The following is a 14,433-nucleotide window of genomic DNA, read 5'->3' as shown; positions in this document are numbered from 1 at the left end:
AATCGAATTTTTAGAGGGGTCGAAATTTTGGAGTTTTCACGGTACTAATTATTCCATTTCAATGAAACTTAGTACAAAGATGCTCTAGGACAATGTACAAACCTAATTAGTTTGGGGTAAAAATCTGTTCATATTAATTCCCTAATAAGCATAATAATTCATAATTTTTTGGTTCTAATCACATTTCAATTAAACTTGGAGACATAGATTTTCTGTTACATTGCGCAGACCTCATTAGTTTTACACTCAAATCTGGTCATATTAATTTTCTGATTTGCATAATTAGTTTTCAGCTAAGTAATTTTGAATTATATTTAATGTGTCTCCAATACTCTCGGCACATGGGAGTTCTTTCTAAGCTTTCTTTGATTTTAGTTTGATTGTTCAGTATATATGTTTGTTTTTTTTTCAATAAGGGATGTACAAACTTCTCTACTTTTAATTGTGCAATTAAGATTTTTAAATAATGAAGAAATAGAGCGGGAGATTTGTATGGTTGGCTGTACACTATGTTGCATTACGCCTTATTATTTATACACCTTCATTTGAAAATAACTGTTGTATTTACAGATTCCTTGAAAGATGACTCGTCTCAGCAGTCATTACCAAATTCTATCTCAGGTGAAGTTAAAAGACCTCCATCACAAATCAGCTCAGATCGCGTACCTACTCCGACAGGCCAACACCATGAATACCCAAGACCATCCTCAGCTCTGAGCTCATCGTCGCTTGTCAACAACATGTCACCAATGCCCCCGTCTGGTATAATGGGACCCATGTTAAACAATAGCATGGTCCCGCCTCGAAGTAATAGCAGCAATAGCGTTAGTGTGCAGGATCCGTTCGCTGATGACGTTGGAAACTTTCCCCCATCAAATGCTCCATTTCCTGGAATGCCCAACTCTTATAACGATGGAAATAACAGAATGAACTCAATTGATCCATTTGTTAATAACTCTATGGCTCCCAATGATCCATTCGGTGCAATTACTAACCAACCAAACTCTATCAACGATCCATATTCTGCCAATCGGAACGTTCCGGATTCTTTTGCTGGGCGGCGACCTGATGTGTATCGTGGCAATTCCATGGATCCGTTCGATCCCAGGAGGAGAAGTGGTATGGGAATGAATCAAGGTCCGGGAGCACAATACCAATATGGCAACCAGTTTGACAGAGACAGGTAAGTTTTATTTTCATGCCTGGGTCAGTTTCTATGATATGGTGGTATTTCTGAACAGCTGTCAGGTTTAATCACTTCTGCATCCACAGCAAGTGTCTCCTGTGGCAGTAGCAAAGTAAGTCAGCGTGTTATTGACTAATGTAATGTAATCTTGTACGTTTGTACATTTCCAATGAGGTGACACTATCTATTCTGGTCCTATGTTTTAACACACATTCATCTCATGTTGTTGCATATTATATTTACAGGTTCCCAGCTGTCTCCTACTTTTCCAACAGAAAGTTTTTAAATATTGACTTGTCAAGGAAACGCTTACTTGCTCTTGTCAGTCTTCAGTCTTTACCAAAGTTTATCTGGTATATTTGTCAAGGATTGTTATTACAAATTCAGATATGCTGTACTGTAAAATTGTTGTCCCCCCCCCCTCCTTCGAGGAATGCTGTTTTTAAATCATCATTACTGTAAAATCTGTATTAGAAGTGCTGCTTCTATTAAAATGGTACAATGCAACAGAGGGGATGCGGCTTCTATAAGAGCATCTACACATATGAGTAACAATGAATTTTTGCTTCTCAAATGTTTAAAAAGAATGGGTGTGACTTCTATTAGGGATACAGCTTCTAATATAGATTTTACCGTAATATTCTGCAGTCGTAATTGACCCTGTGTGCGTACATGTACGTCTGTGCCACCTTGCACATGGTGTTCTAGAACAATGCACAGACCTGATTAGTTTTGCGTTGAGAATTAAATTATACTAATTGCCTAATTTGCATAAATCACATTTCTTTTGACTTTCTTTTTATTTCATTGACTTGGAGGGATCAGTGCCCTCTGATGTTGATATTAAGATACAGCTGAATTCATTTCAACTATGGGTCCTTATCTAGTCGTGATTTATTTTTGCACTATTTGCATCATAAATTTTCAATGGAAAGGTGTGATTAGAAAGGGGTGTAATTAACTTAACATAAATAGTTATTTCAAATGGCCAGGCAGTAATAGTTGAACATTCTCAGACTTCAGTCAGTCTTGTGCATCAATAATTCGGGGCGAGATGTGCTGTCACAATTGATTTATGACATGATGTGCTGCACTTTGTTACACATTTAGATTACATTGGCTGAAAGTTAGTTTGAATGGCTAAAATGACACAAAAACATTTCTGTACACTTTCACTATGACATTGTTTCATATTTTAAGATTGTGATAATAAAATTCAATAATTCTTATGAAAAAAACGTTTTGTGATAAAATTTGGGTATAAAACTACATGCAAGACGAAAATAGCACCAACACCTTTGAAATTAGTATTAACACTATCACATTCATGACTACCTAGCAAATAGACACGTCGAAATAATGCCGCAAATGAAAAAATTCGTGCTATCATATTTAAGGCCAGTTTACAGGATCTGATTTGACAGTCCTGACGGGTGAATCATGTGTAAACCGCAAAATCTGACGTCTGACAGATTCTAAAAAAACATATCTGAATTTCAGCATCAGATTGTGTACTGTAAAATACTTTATATTCGCTTGGAATTTGTTTTCGCTGAAGGGAGGATTCAGTGAAAATAAAAAACACCCAAAAAGCCTTTTCAGCGAAAATTGATTCCAGCTAAAATAAAGTATTTTACAGTAAACTGCTAAATCTGATGTCAGTTTGCATTTATGTATATTGGACACGTTCAATTTCATCCTATAAATCTGATGATGTAAACCGGTCTTCGGAAACGCACACATGTACCGGTATATGCTTTGATTTATTGATTATTGAATTATAGCTTACTTTGGCCACAGATTTGTCTGTCATTAGGTGCATATGTCAACACATTGTTTGTCAATACTTTCATATCAGCTGTCTGGTTCCTCCACCAGGTGATGCGTTAATAAAGCTAAAACGGACACACTATGAATTTCATCATGTGAATTTATACTGTTAAACCACAAAAAAACAATAAGAAATTTTGCATTCTGATCAACAATGTATCAATGCAGCTATGGTGAAATTCTTAATAAATTTAATTTAAGAATAAAATGAACACATTTCCATGTTTTTGGGTATATTGTCTTGTAAGGTAAGTAGTGAGACTCAAAACGAACTTGTGTGTTATATTATACCACATTTATCATAAGACCATTCAGTACTAGATAATCTGAGCACATTATGGATTTCCCATAATCCTTTGCTGGCTATCTTCAGTATCCTGGTTCGTCTTGGCTAAACTGACCTAGAAAGTATTATATTTTAAAGCATTAATTTGTTCTTCAAAACAAATATTCATTCTTATTAAGTTTTTTGGAGACGTTTGCCTGCTTCATTACAGCTTTGAATCCATATTTAAATTTACTGTAAAATACTATATTTTAGCTGGAGTTTATTTTCACTGAATCTTCTCGGCGAAAATTAAGGATTTTACAGTAAAAGTATTAAAGAGAGAGAGGAGTCACCTGTTCATGCAGTTGACGGCCACAGTGCATCAACTTAAAAGCCTTTGCGTTTCAGTGTGAAGCAATATCGTTGCATGTGACTCAATTCCTTTGCATGCACAGGTGATGATCCCACCGCTTTAATCTCCTAAATACATGTTTGAACGATTCTCCTGCAGAAAAGAGGGCAGTAGTTCTCTTCTGGCACTTTTATAATAATTGAGCTCTTGTGTACATTCCAAATTAGAGTCAAGGTAACTCCCGAAAACCAATCAAATATTGGCCTGAATATTCTAGTACTGAAGTGGTACAATTATTTCAGCAGCCCTGGGTGGTAAGAATATTCTGAAAGTGACAGAAAGACGACGGCTAATACCGGTCTTTTGTTCAAAGGCTTCAAACTTGTCCCAAACAGTGGTATAATGTAATGCAATAAATGTGTGTTATTAACCAACAGTCCATCCAGAAGACAGAGAAGGGCCGGCAATGTTGGGAAAATTGATGAAAATAAACACAACATGAAAAGTGAAAGGTATACACACAAACCCATCTATCAAGGCATTGTTGTCTGTCACGTTGCTTTATGTGTGTATGTCCTCATGTGAACCCTATAGTCTGCTCATTCATCTCGTGGTTGCTACTCGTTAAATTGCGTACATGTGAAATACTATATCAATTTTATTGTGTTTATTCATGAGTCTGTTTGACAGAGTTCAGAGAGAGTGCACTCCTTGCTGATTAATATTCAGAAAATAATATTAATTCATTGGATTAATGTTCTGCATCTTTTTGGCATTCATTTTGAATTGAGAAATTATCATTATTGTAATTAAGACTTAAATTAAAAACTACTAGTAATGCAGGGATGCTAAATTTTTTTTCTGTGACATTTTATAAAATGACACTTGAGCCAGGGGTTCTCCTTTGTGATTCTGAGACAGTAGGGACAGCATACTGGAATATTGAATCTACTTTATTCAAGTGATTTAGTGCATCATATTAACACCTGCATCAGTTTTACTCCAGCTTTTTACTTATTTTTAATTGTAAAGTTGGCAGGGAAAAAATGATGCTAAAACAAATCTAGGAGCTTGTCAGCTACTACCCATCTCAGCCGCACATGATGCTTTGTATTGGGCGGTTTAGAGTTCCTACACACACAATCTGCTAATATTGCCCTCTCAAAAAACGCTAATATTGCCCTTTCTAAGCCGCTAATATTGCCCTCCCAAAACCACTAATATTGCAAACTCATCTATGTTTGACTCTGACATGAAACACCTCGATAATGACTCGATTAATTAATATTTTATTTATACAGTTAAAGGGCCTTTAGTTTGTTTTTGTATATTTTACTAGTAATTCATGTTATATGCTGTGGTACCATATGAATATTCATGGGGTAAAGAATAAACACCTGAAAATAACTAGTTGGAACAATTCTTTCAAGCTATGTAACAGGACATTATCATGCATATTCTTTATTTGGAGATTTGTGTGATTAAAATTTGAAATTATATATACAGGGATTACGGACTCGACTAGTTCTGATGAACTATATCTGTAATCCCCACCAAAAAAAGAAAAGTTATCTCAGTAGAATTCGTTATTTATTTATTTATTTATTTATTTGTTTATTTAATTATTAATTTATTTATATATATTTACTACCTGTGCAACTTCTACCTTTACCGTTTTTTTTTTTTTTGGTGAAATAAATTTCATTCATTCATTCATTCATTCATATTCATTTTAGTACCACAAGGGTCGTTTTGGCTCAGTTTTTATGTGTTCTTTAAATGGGAAACAATTTACAAAAAACAAATGACGCCACTGTGTGTGATTAGTAAAGTTTGTAGAGCATTACATTAATGTATACTTTTGCTTTCAAGCGAGCAAGAAGCTGTGCCTGATATGCTGTTGTTCATGTTCCGCTGTTGACCTATTCTTATTTGTCTTTGTGTTGTCTTATTTTCTGTAGGTTTGACCAACCCAGTGGTCCAGGAGTGCCTGAACCCTTGCATCCACCACCCCAGTCGCAGCAGCAGCAGCAGCAGCAACAGCAACAACAACAACACAGCGGCATGATGCAGCAGTATCCACCAAGTAGCGGGGACCAGCAAGTGTATCCTAATAGATATACTGCACAGCACCATCCTGGGCATAGAGCGCATACTCCACATGATGGGTACAATCAGCCTTACCCTGGTCAGCCACAGTTCACACCGCAAGGTCCTCCACAACCTCAGCAGCAGCATCCATACCCTCAGTCCCCATTCCAACAGAAGAGGCCTGCACCACAGGTAGGAATCTGAATATTTGGTACAACATTTTTGAATATTTTTTTTTTTTAAATTATAATTTTTGTGATCATCCTGGATCAAATGGATATAAATTCAATCTGATATTTTGAGGGGAAAAAAACGTCTGGCATACGCTCCTGATAAAACAAATACAGTGTATCATTGTTGCGCGTGGCTTTAAAGTTCTCCTGTTGATGAATTGTATATTGTATTGTTCAGTTGAATGATATTGCGAGTGTACTTTAAAGTCACCCAGGTTTTTATAAACTCCAAATAATATTCTAATGTATACAGGGAGAGATGTATGGTCCACCCACAAAGCGTACAGCTGTCGGAGTCAGACCACCACTCGATGAAGGTTATCCTATGCCACCATACAATCAGCAAAGTCCAATGTCACAGAATGCATATCCAGATCGAAATCTACAAAACCATATGCAGTATTCTCCCGGTTACCGAGATCGACTTAACCAAGGGCCTATGGCACCTCAGGGTTTGTACACATCCAGTCTTTATCAAGAGTATTTCTTGTTGCCAGATGTCTGTTTCGTTGAGACTTCATTTTACTAAAGTCATTGTGTTTAACCTGTCTTAAGAAAAAAAACTTTGTCGTTCACTGAATTTAATTAGTTACCAGATTACAGTAGTATGTTTTGTGTAAGACAAGTCAACATGATACGTTAGTCATGATTACTGGATCTTACTAAAAAAATTCGAACTGACGTAAACCATATAACGTTGTTTAATGCATATAATGTGAGCAGTCTATGAAGATTGTTCAACCCCCCAACAATTTTGCAGCTTTCCCGTGATTTGTCCCAAGTCACAAAGTGGGGGGGGGGGGGGGGGGGCAAGGGGAATAGCTGGTACAGTACAGAAAATAAAAAAATGCATTTTATGAAATAAAATGAAAGTTCCATTTACAGTAAAAAATAGATTTTTACCCTTTACAGAAAAAGCGAATTCCTAATTTAATTTGTATTATATATTAGTTAATTTGTGTTTAAAAATCAAAATTGGAAATTGCGTAGGAATTGCGACATTTAATGCTGAAAATACGCATACCAAAATATCATTGTACAAATTACGGAAATGAAGAAATAGCTGAATACATTTTACACCTTGCCCATGTCCATGAATTTACTTAAATTACGATAATAAAAACAATAGATTACAGATTACGACCCTCTCTGATTTGATTGTTGAAACATATTGGTCACGTGATATTGACATAATTCAAATCAAATCTGAAAGTTAAACAGCACATTTCACTTAATGTGGCATATGTGTGTGCAACATTACAATTTTATTGAATATCTTCTTTTTGTACAGTGAAAGGCAGAAAGCTGTATCCTAGTTTAATAAATATATTTATATACATGCAAATGCCAATTATCGTTTTTCATTCAAATACTTCATAGTGATTGGCTCAAGAGATCAACATTGTCGTCACATATAATGCACATGCATGTCTTTAAAGGGGAACCGCTCAATCCCATGGATTGCACCATGTGTTCATGGGTAATTAACTCCGCCTCTGTCCACTAAGTAAATGAATGCTTATTATGCTCGCTTACTCAAACTGTGATTGACAGGCATTTTGCATACATTAGCCGCCATTTTAAACTCAGTATTTTTTAAATTCCCGGAGCTCCTGTCACGATGTGAGTGGCTTGGTTTGAATTAGCATACTAATTGTAGTGGTCATCTTGCCCTTTAAGTTGGCATGGCAACTGTGATAATCCACTTATTCTGATTAGGTACTAAATTAACTCATCAATAGTAATTAACAATTACAATGATGCGACTATCATTTCTCGATTGATCAACTTTAATTCAAACAATTTGATTTTTAAAATTTTTTTATTTATAAACCATTTATAACATCCCCCATATTCTGACTTGCACTTTATTTCTGTTGGAATTCTACTAAGCCTGTTTTAAAAAAATTAATTTTGTTTCTTCTCACTTAACCATTGTTTCAGGACCTGGACAGATGCAACAGCCATCACACGAAGGCCCCATCCCGTGGAATAATCGGAGCGATTCCCAATATCCATACCCAACCAGACAGGGCCACATGCCAGGACATCGGGAAAACTTTATGCCGGATCAAATGCGGATGAGGGATGGACCATCACCGTCGTGGGGTACCATGCATCAAAACAAACCTTTTGTTGACGGACTTTCTCACCATGCCGGATCCTCGATAACTATGTATAACCCATCAATGCCAGGCCACATGCAACAGAGACAGTTACAGCATATGAACCGTGAGAAAGGCAACAAGATGATGAAATCACAAACACATATGCCTGCATCCAGCATGATGGTACATGCTAAAAAGGAGATCTGTTTTCCTCCTGATAGCATTGAATGTACTCATCCTGTGCTCAAAAATAGGAAGAAATTAACATCACGTGATGTTGGTAAGTCTAACATACATAGAGGAAGAAATTGAGAGAAATTTTGTGAATTAAAAACATTGATTGAGTGCAAGACTTGAGTTGATGATAGATGTGTTGTATACCAACACTAAAAACAACAATGCTTTGCCATCTAGTGTTCTCGTGGTTGCTTTTGCCATCTAGTGTTTTCATGATTGCTTTTGCCATCTAGTGTTTTCATGATTGCTTTTGCCATCTAGTGTTCTCGTGGTTGCTTTTTGCCATCTAGTGTTCTCGTAATTGCTTTTGCCATCTAGTGTTCTCGTGGTTGCTTTTTGCCATCTAGTGTTCTCGTAATTGCTTTTGCTATATAGTGTTCTCGTGGTTGCTTTTGCCATCTAGTGTTCTAGTGGTTGCTTTTGCCATCTAGTGTTCTCGTAATTGCTTTTGCCATCTAGTGTTCTCGTGGTTGCTTTTGCCATCTAGTGTTCTCGTGGTTGCTTTTGCCATCTAGTGTTCTCGTAATTGCTTTTGCTATATAGTGTTCTCGTGGTTGCTTTTGCCATCTAGTGTTCTAGTGGTTGCTTTTGCCATCTAGTGTTCTCGTAATTGCTTTTGTCATCTAGTGTTCTCGTGGTTCTACTTAGTGATTTTACTAATACAATAACCAATTCTTTGGTGCTAAAAGGTTTGCATAGCCAGTTTTTGGAAATTCCTGTGTCAAAAGTTTTGTAGCTATATTCCGCTTATTCCTTTCCCATACAATAGGGAATTTGATTGTAAAATACAATAAATAGAAATTATTTTTTATTCTTTGCTCCTAGGTCCGGTTGAAGCTTGGCGTGTAATGATGTGTCTGAAGTCTGGATTATTGGCAGAAAGCACATGGGCAATAGATGTTTTAAGTATTTTACTTTTTGATGACAATACAGTCACATACTTCCAGTTACAACATCTTCCTGGGCTTTTGGAAATTCTGCTGGAGCATTATCGTCGATGTCTAATTGAAATCTTCGGTATCCTAGATGACGTTGAAGTCAGGGAAAACCACAAATCTGCCGATACAAAGAAAGGTTGTGAACTAAACAAGTGCAATGGGGATATTACAAGTTGTAAGAATAAAAATACAGCAGTGAAGTTAGAGGATAATGTTGTGTCGTCGCGAGTTGTCAAGATGGAGAATGGCTGTGATAAGGATGCGGTTGAAAAAAGCGTAGATCGGAATACGGAAACTGTGTGTGACAACATGGAATCTGAGGAGGAGCTCTTGAATGAAGCAATCAACAATATAGATATTGAAAAATTAAAAGGAATTGATAAGAGTAAATCTGTGAAAGTGGAGAAATGTTCTAAGGGATTTTATTCTGATGAGAAATTATGGGACATCTTTGAGGGATTCGAAGCAGGGAGTGCTCACTGGCAAATGGGCGGGGGTGATACGACTAATCATATAATTCTGAACTTTGAAAAGGCTGACTGTTTGGTTGAGAATACAAAGAAGTGCAATGAGAAATACAAAGGAACGGAGAGGAAGCGGGTGGATAGTAGGGAGGAAATCGAGAAGAAAATTGAGGAGCAGATGGCATTTTTTCGTAGTCCAAAGATTCATGAAGACGAGGCGTATGACAGAGACGAACCGCCGTTCAATGTACTGAATGATTGCCAGGATGATCTAACCAGGAGGTGTGTGGGTCTGTCCAATATAATCCGCAGCTTGTCGTTCATCCCAGGGAATGATACTGAAATGTCGAAACATCCCGGATTCCTGTATGTGGTGGGCACACTACTGCTGCTGCAACACAGACACCCTATTCGTAATCGGGATATCAAGCCATTCGAAAAGGATGATATGAAGGAAGAAATTGATGATGAGCAACCATTGGTTAAGAAGGATGAATGGTGGTGGGATTGTCTGAATGCTGTCAGGGAGAATACAATGGTGACGCTTGCAAACATTGCCGGCCAGTTGGATCTGTCTCTGTATCCAGAGGGGATCAGCTTTGGTATTTTAGATGGGCTACTTCACTGGGCGGTTTGTCCGTCTGCTTACGCCATGGATCCATTACCGATGTTATCGGCTAATTCCCCACTTTCACCTATGCGTCTGAGTCTGGAAACTCTGTGTAAATTATGTATACTTGACAATAACGTAGACATGGTACTGGCTACCCCACCCTTTTCACGATTAGAAAGACTCTATAGAAACCTTGTGCAGTGCATGGGTGACCGAAGGGAGCCAGTAATCCGTGAGTTTGCCGTGGTGCTATTATCAAGTCTGTCGCAGGGAGACAGTGCTGCTTGCCGTGCTATTGCATGCCAGAACTCGAGCATATCTATGTTGCTTTCATTCCTAGAGGATAGTGAACTCGCCACAAATGCCATGTCTAATCCAGGTATAATTGCAATGAGTGGAATACGCGAAGAGCTTCCCCAGCCTAGCGGGGATATGATGAGACGGGCGGCTACAACGCTTGCTTGTCTTGCAAAGGTTAAGGAAAACCAGCCATTGTTTCTACAGCACCAAAGTCGTCTTCTTAGTCTTGTTATGTCACCAGCAATAGATCCAAAATTGCACTCGCTTATCGCTGAAGTACTATTCTTTTCCCAGCAGTCGTGATGAAGAAGCAATTGGATAATGGGGATGAGTGTGTGTGAGTGAGAAAGTGTATGTGTGTATACGCACGCGAACGAACGAGCGAATGTATGTGTTAATACTGCCGTTTACCAAATTTCGATGCAATTCCAACAATAACTTTTTCTAGATTAAAAAAATTCCAGAGATTATTTATTCAGTAAATGTGTCCTGGACTCGCCAATAATTTATACCATCTTGTGCATTTGATCCCTCGGTGCTCAGTGGTGATTTTGGCGACAATTCCAGGCGGGTAGCATAAATGTAAATTTACAGTTGAGACTGGGATTATGTTCAGTGTAAAGAAAACTTTTATATATTTCTGTCTTCAGCTTAATTGCTGTAACATTAAGATTTATTTACCCACTGCTTTGGGTACTGAAGGCAATTCAGAGTTGTTGGGGGAATTATTCTTTTTTTTTGTTTTGTTTTTTTATAGTAATGACAGAGACAATTGGGGATATTATTTTTTTGGAATAACTACTGTAAATGTTTTCATAAGAAAACTTGCTGTAACATAGCAAGTTTGTGTTCTGTGTTTTCTATTGGTATTTAATAACACTGGAACAATGCATGGCAGAACTCAACCTCTTGTATGTCGGTGCAAAGAACCAAGGGTTTTGTAGTCCCTTGTCCAATATTAAGTCTCCTGCAAAAAAAGCAGGATGTCTTGTATACAGTGGGCCTCTTTATTTTTATACATCATCATTAAGTGTGGTCTCTGCCTTTATTTCCTTGTTTAAATAGCCCTAGAGTACATATGTGAATTGCGTGACCTGGGTTCATGGGTCAAAGTGCAAAAAAGCACTGATGTATTAATAAGCTGTGTGTTTCTGCTGTATTTAGAGAAGTCGTGCAAATATAGGAATATAACATTTTTGAAGGTGATGATTAAATAAAAACTTTATTTGCTGCCAGTTTTGATTTTTTTTAAAAAGACTGCATTTTTCTTCCCCTTTTGATGATCATGAGTACTCTGTATTTCTGCTGACTAGGTGAACTGATAAGTAGGAATTTTTTTTTTTGTTTCGTAAAATTTGATATGTTTAAAGAATAATAAAAGGAAACTTGTCAGTGATTTTTCCCAAAGGCTTTATATACTACCTATGTTCCTGAAATAAATGTATATAACAAATCCGGATAATAATTTTGTGTGTATTTTGTGATTAGTTTGCATTTTCACTTATTTGGAGGAAATGGGATTCATTCTTGTACAGCCAGCACCAATAACAATAGAATTTGCCATTCCATTTAAAAAAAAAAAAAAAAACTGCATGTGGCTACATCACCAGCCTTAATTATATTAATACTGGAGATGTTATTACAAGAATATTGCAAAGTATGTGTTGGTTGATGCAACCTTCGCACTAATTTTATTACGAACACGTTGGACAAAGTATGCGACTTTTATTATCAGTACTCTGGTACGGATTTTATACTATCAGGATGTGTGCAGTGAAGGATGAAGTCAGAGTATGACTATTTCTAACCCACTATAAAATGTTGAAACTATAGGCAGAGATTTTTCAGTAAAACTGTCCAAAACCATCCATAAATGCAAATTTTTAGTAAATTCTTGTGCTTTTAAAAACATGTGGGCAAAATGCATCGTGCCCCTATTTTAATGGAATGTGCTATAAAAAAAAAAACGCCTAGAAAATGTGAATAACTGGTTCTCTTGGCAGTGCAAAACTTTTTTGATGACGCTTGGTAACAAAACTTAAAATCTGACATTTAATATAAAGTTTGCAAGGGAGCATTGTGATTGGTAGAGAAGCACCAGATTGATTAAGAGTTGTATAGTCTACAGATACAGAGAAAAAAATGGCAAGGCAAAGATTACAGGTGTAAACCGACTCATCTACTTGTTCCTCTTGTTGAGGGCGCTACCACTCGGGAAGTCTCCATGAACTATTGTGCAGCAGTTGCTTTAGATCACATGTCGGGCTGAATTGAAAAGCACGTTTGATGACTCTCCAGCATTCAAAGTGGCATGTTTAGCTGCCATGATAAATTATAGAGTGAAACCTTGCCAGATATTTGGAAGACTGTCCTGTGTTTAGCCGACCCGTACCAGTGCACTGTTCTACAATATTGTAAAATTCTGACACTGAGGGCGCTACTCAAAATTTTGACAGGTTGCCACTTATTTATGCATAAATTACACTCTAAGAATCCCGGTAGCAACCATTGGAATGAAATAAATATGTTTGCCAATTCAGGCATTCTGGTTAAATTGTGAAATCACAATATACTTTGTTACATGTGAAAATCTGAGTATAATTATATACAACTGAAAATAGATTTTTGATTTCATTTATCTTAATCCAACACCACTGGAAACCTGATTTTTATGTGTGTGGTGGAGGCTACTGATGCACTCATATTCCGAACAATATAGGACTGTCCATTAGTGACCCAAAAAAAAAAATCTTTCTCCCTCCCAGAAAAGGTTTGAAAGTAGAATGCCTGCAGTCCAATTAACAAGTAAGGGCATTGCATGTTCCATGTGAGGTATAAAATGCATGCGACATGCATTAAGATCTCATTAAGTTTGAACAAAATCTGTCTATGCATGACTGAGGTCCAGATTTTGATGAATTTTTAAATGAGTAAAATATGTGACATGATGTACATGTTTTAAGAAATGTTGGAAGTACAGCCCTGGACCTGCAATCTTAATGGCCATTTTGGTTCTGATTCCAAAAACAGACCTCCACATATTGTCCAATGTCTGAACAAAATCTGTTTTCGAAATTGCAGAAATGCTAGATTTTTGATGAATTCTTTAACATTACATTCAGCCATCTTGAATCTTTGTGCGACATGTTTGATATATCAGAGATCTAGGTTTTGGTACAGCGTTCATTAAAACTAAATGACCAATTGGCCATTTCAAATCTCATCTGAAAAACAATGACGTGCATCAAAGCCCCAAAATGTACCAAGTTTGAACGGCAGAAATTTCTGATTTTTAGCGCAAAAATGGCCGCCGTTTGACCATCTTGAAACAAATGGACAGTCAGTTTGCAAGATGACTTGACATCGTCGTTCTGATATGTACACAGTTTACGTCTTTCTATTATACTATTGGAAGGTAAAGCAAAGTTCTTTAAAATGTGTATTCATAAAAAAACACAAACAGGTTATTTGGATGTTTGAAGGGAGGTGGTCGTCGTGCTAAGCATGCACGAGATATGGGTCTTGTATAAACAAAGATGGCAACTTTGACTGTTGCGCAGACCATCAAGTACAGACAGAGATTTAATTAGGTAATACCTTTAGTAATTGGAAGGTATTGTAGTCGTCAACGACAACTAGTGCACATCACTCCCAGGTCAAAATTCGTACTAATGATTTCCAATAGAAAAGCGCATTGGATTGTGGGAAACTCAATGTTTATCAACTCACATGCGTGGTGCGACAACCACCGCACTTTAATAATTCTTGAATTACATACAATGTAGATAAACATGAGAATACTTATTGAATATC

General features: G+C 36.9%; 1 protein-coding gene across 6 annotated transcripts in view; it reads left to right on the top strand.

Annotated features, from left to right (window-relative positions):
• LOC100370652 (AT-rich interactive domain-containing protein 1B-like) overlaps positions 1-12,085 on the top strand; it is a 58,224-nt gene extending 46,139 nt beyond the window's left edge. For 5 of the 6 annotated variants that reach the window (XM_006815052.3, XM_085504961.1, XM_085504962.1 and 2 more), the window contains 6 exons: positions 571-1,183; positions 4,074-4,148; positions 5,598-5,919; positions 6,214-6,412; positions 7,905-8,348; positions 9,131-12,085. In XM_006815052.3, the coding sequence (XP_006815115.2) occupies positions 571-1,183; positions 4,074-4,148; positions 5,598-5,919; positions 6,214-6,412; positions 7,905-8,348; positions 9,131-10,923 (3,446 nt within the window). In that variant the 3' untranslated portion in view covers positions 10,924-12,085. The remainder of the gene's footprint in view (positions 1-570; positions 1,184-4,073; positions 4,149-5,597; positions 5,920-6,213; positions 6,413-7,904; positions 8,349-9,130) is intronic. The other variant, XM_085504959.1, reaches the window with a different exon arrangement.
• Positions 12,086-14,433: the final 2,348 nt, after the last annotated feature.

Source organism: Saccoglossus kowalevskii, chromosome 11 (genome assembly GCF_978046115.1).
Source record: "Saccoglossus kowalevskii chromosome 11, keSacKowa6.1, whole genome shotgun sequence".
NCBI lineage: Eukaryota > Metazoa > Hemichordata > Enteropneusta > Harrimaniidae > Saccoglossus > Saccoglossus kowalevskii.
The sequence above is the reverse complement of the archived record's forward strand: the minus strand, read 5'-3'. Positions and strand labels throughout refer to the sequence as shown.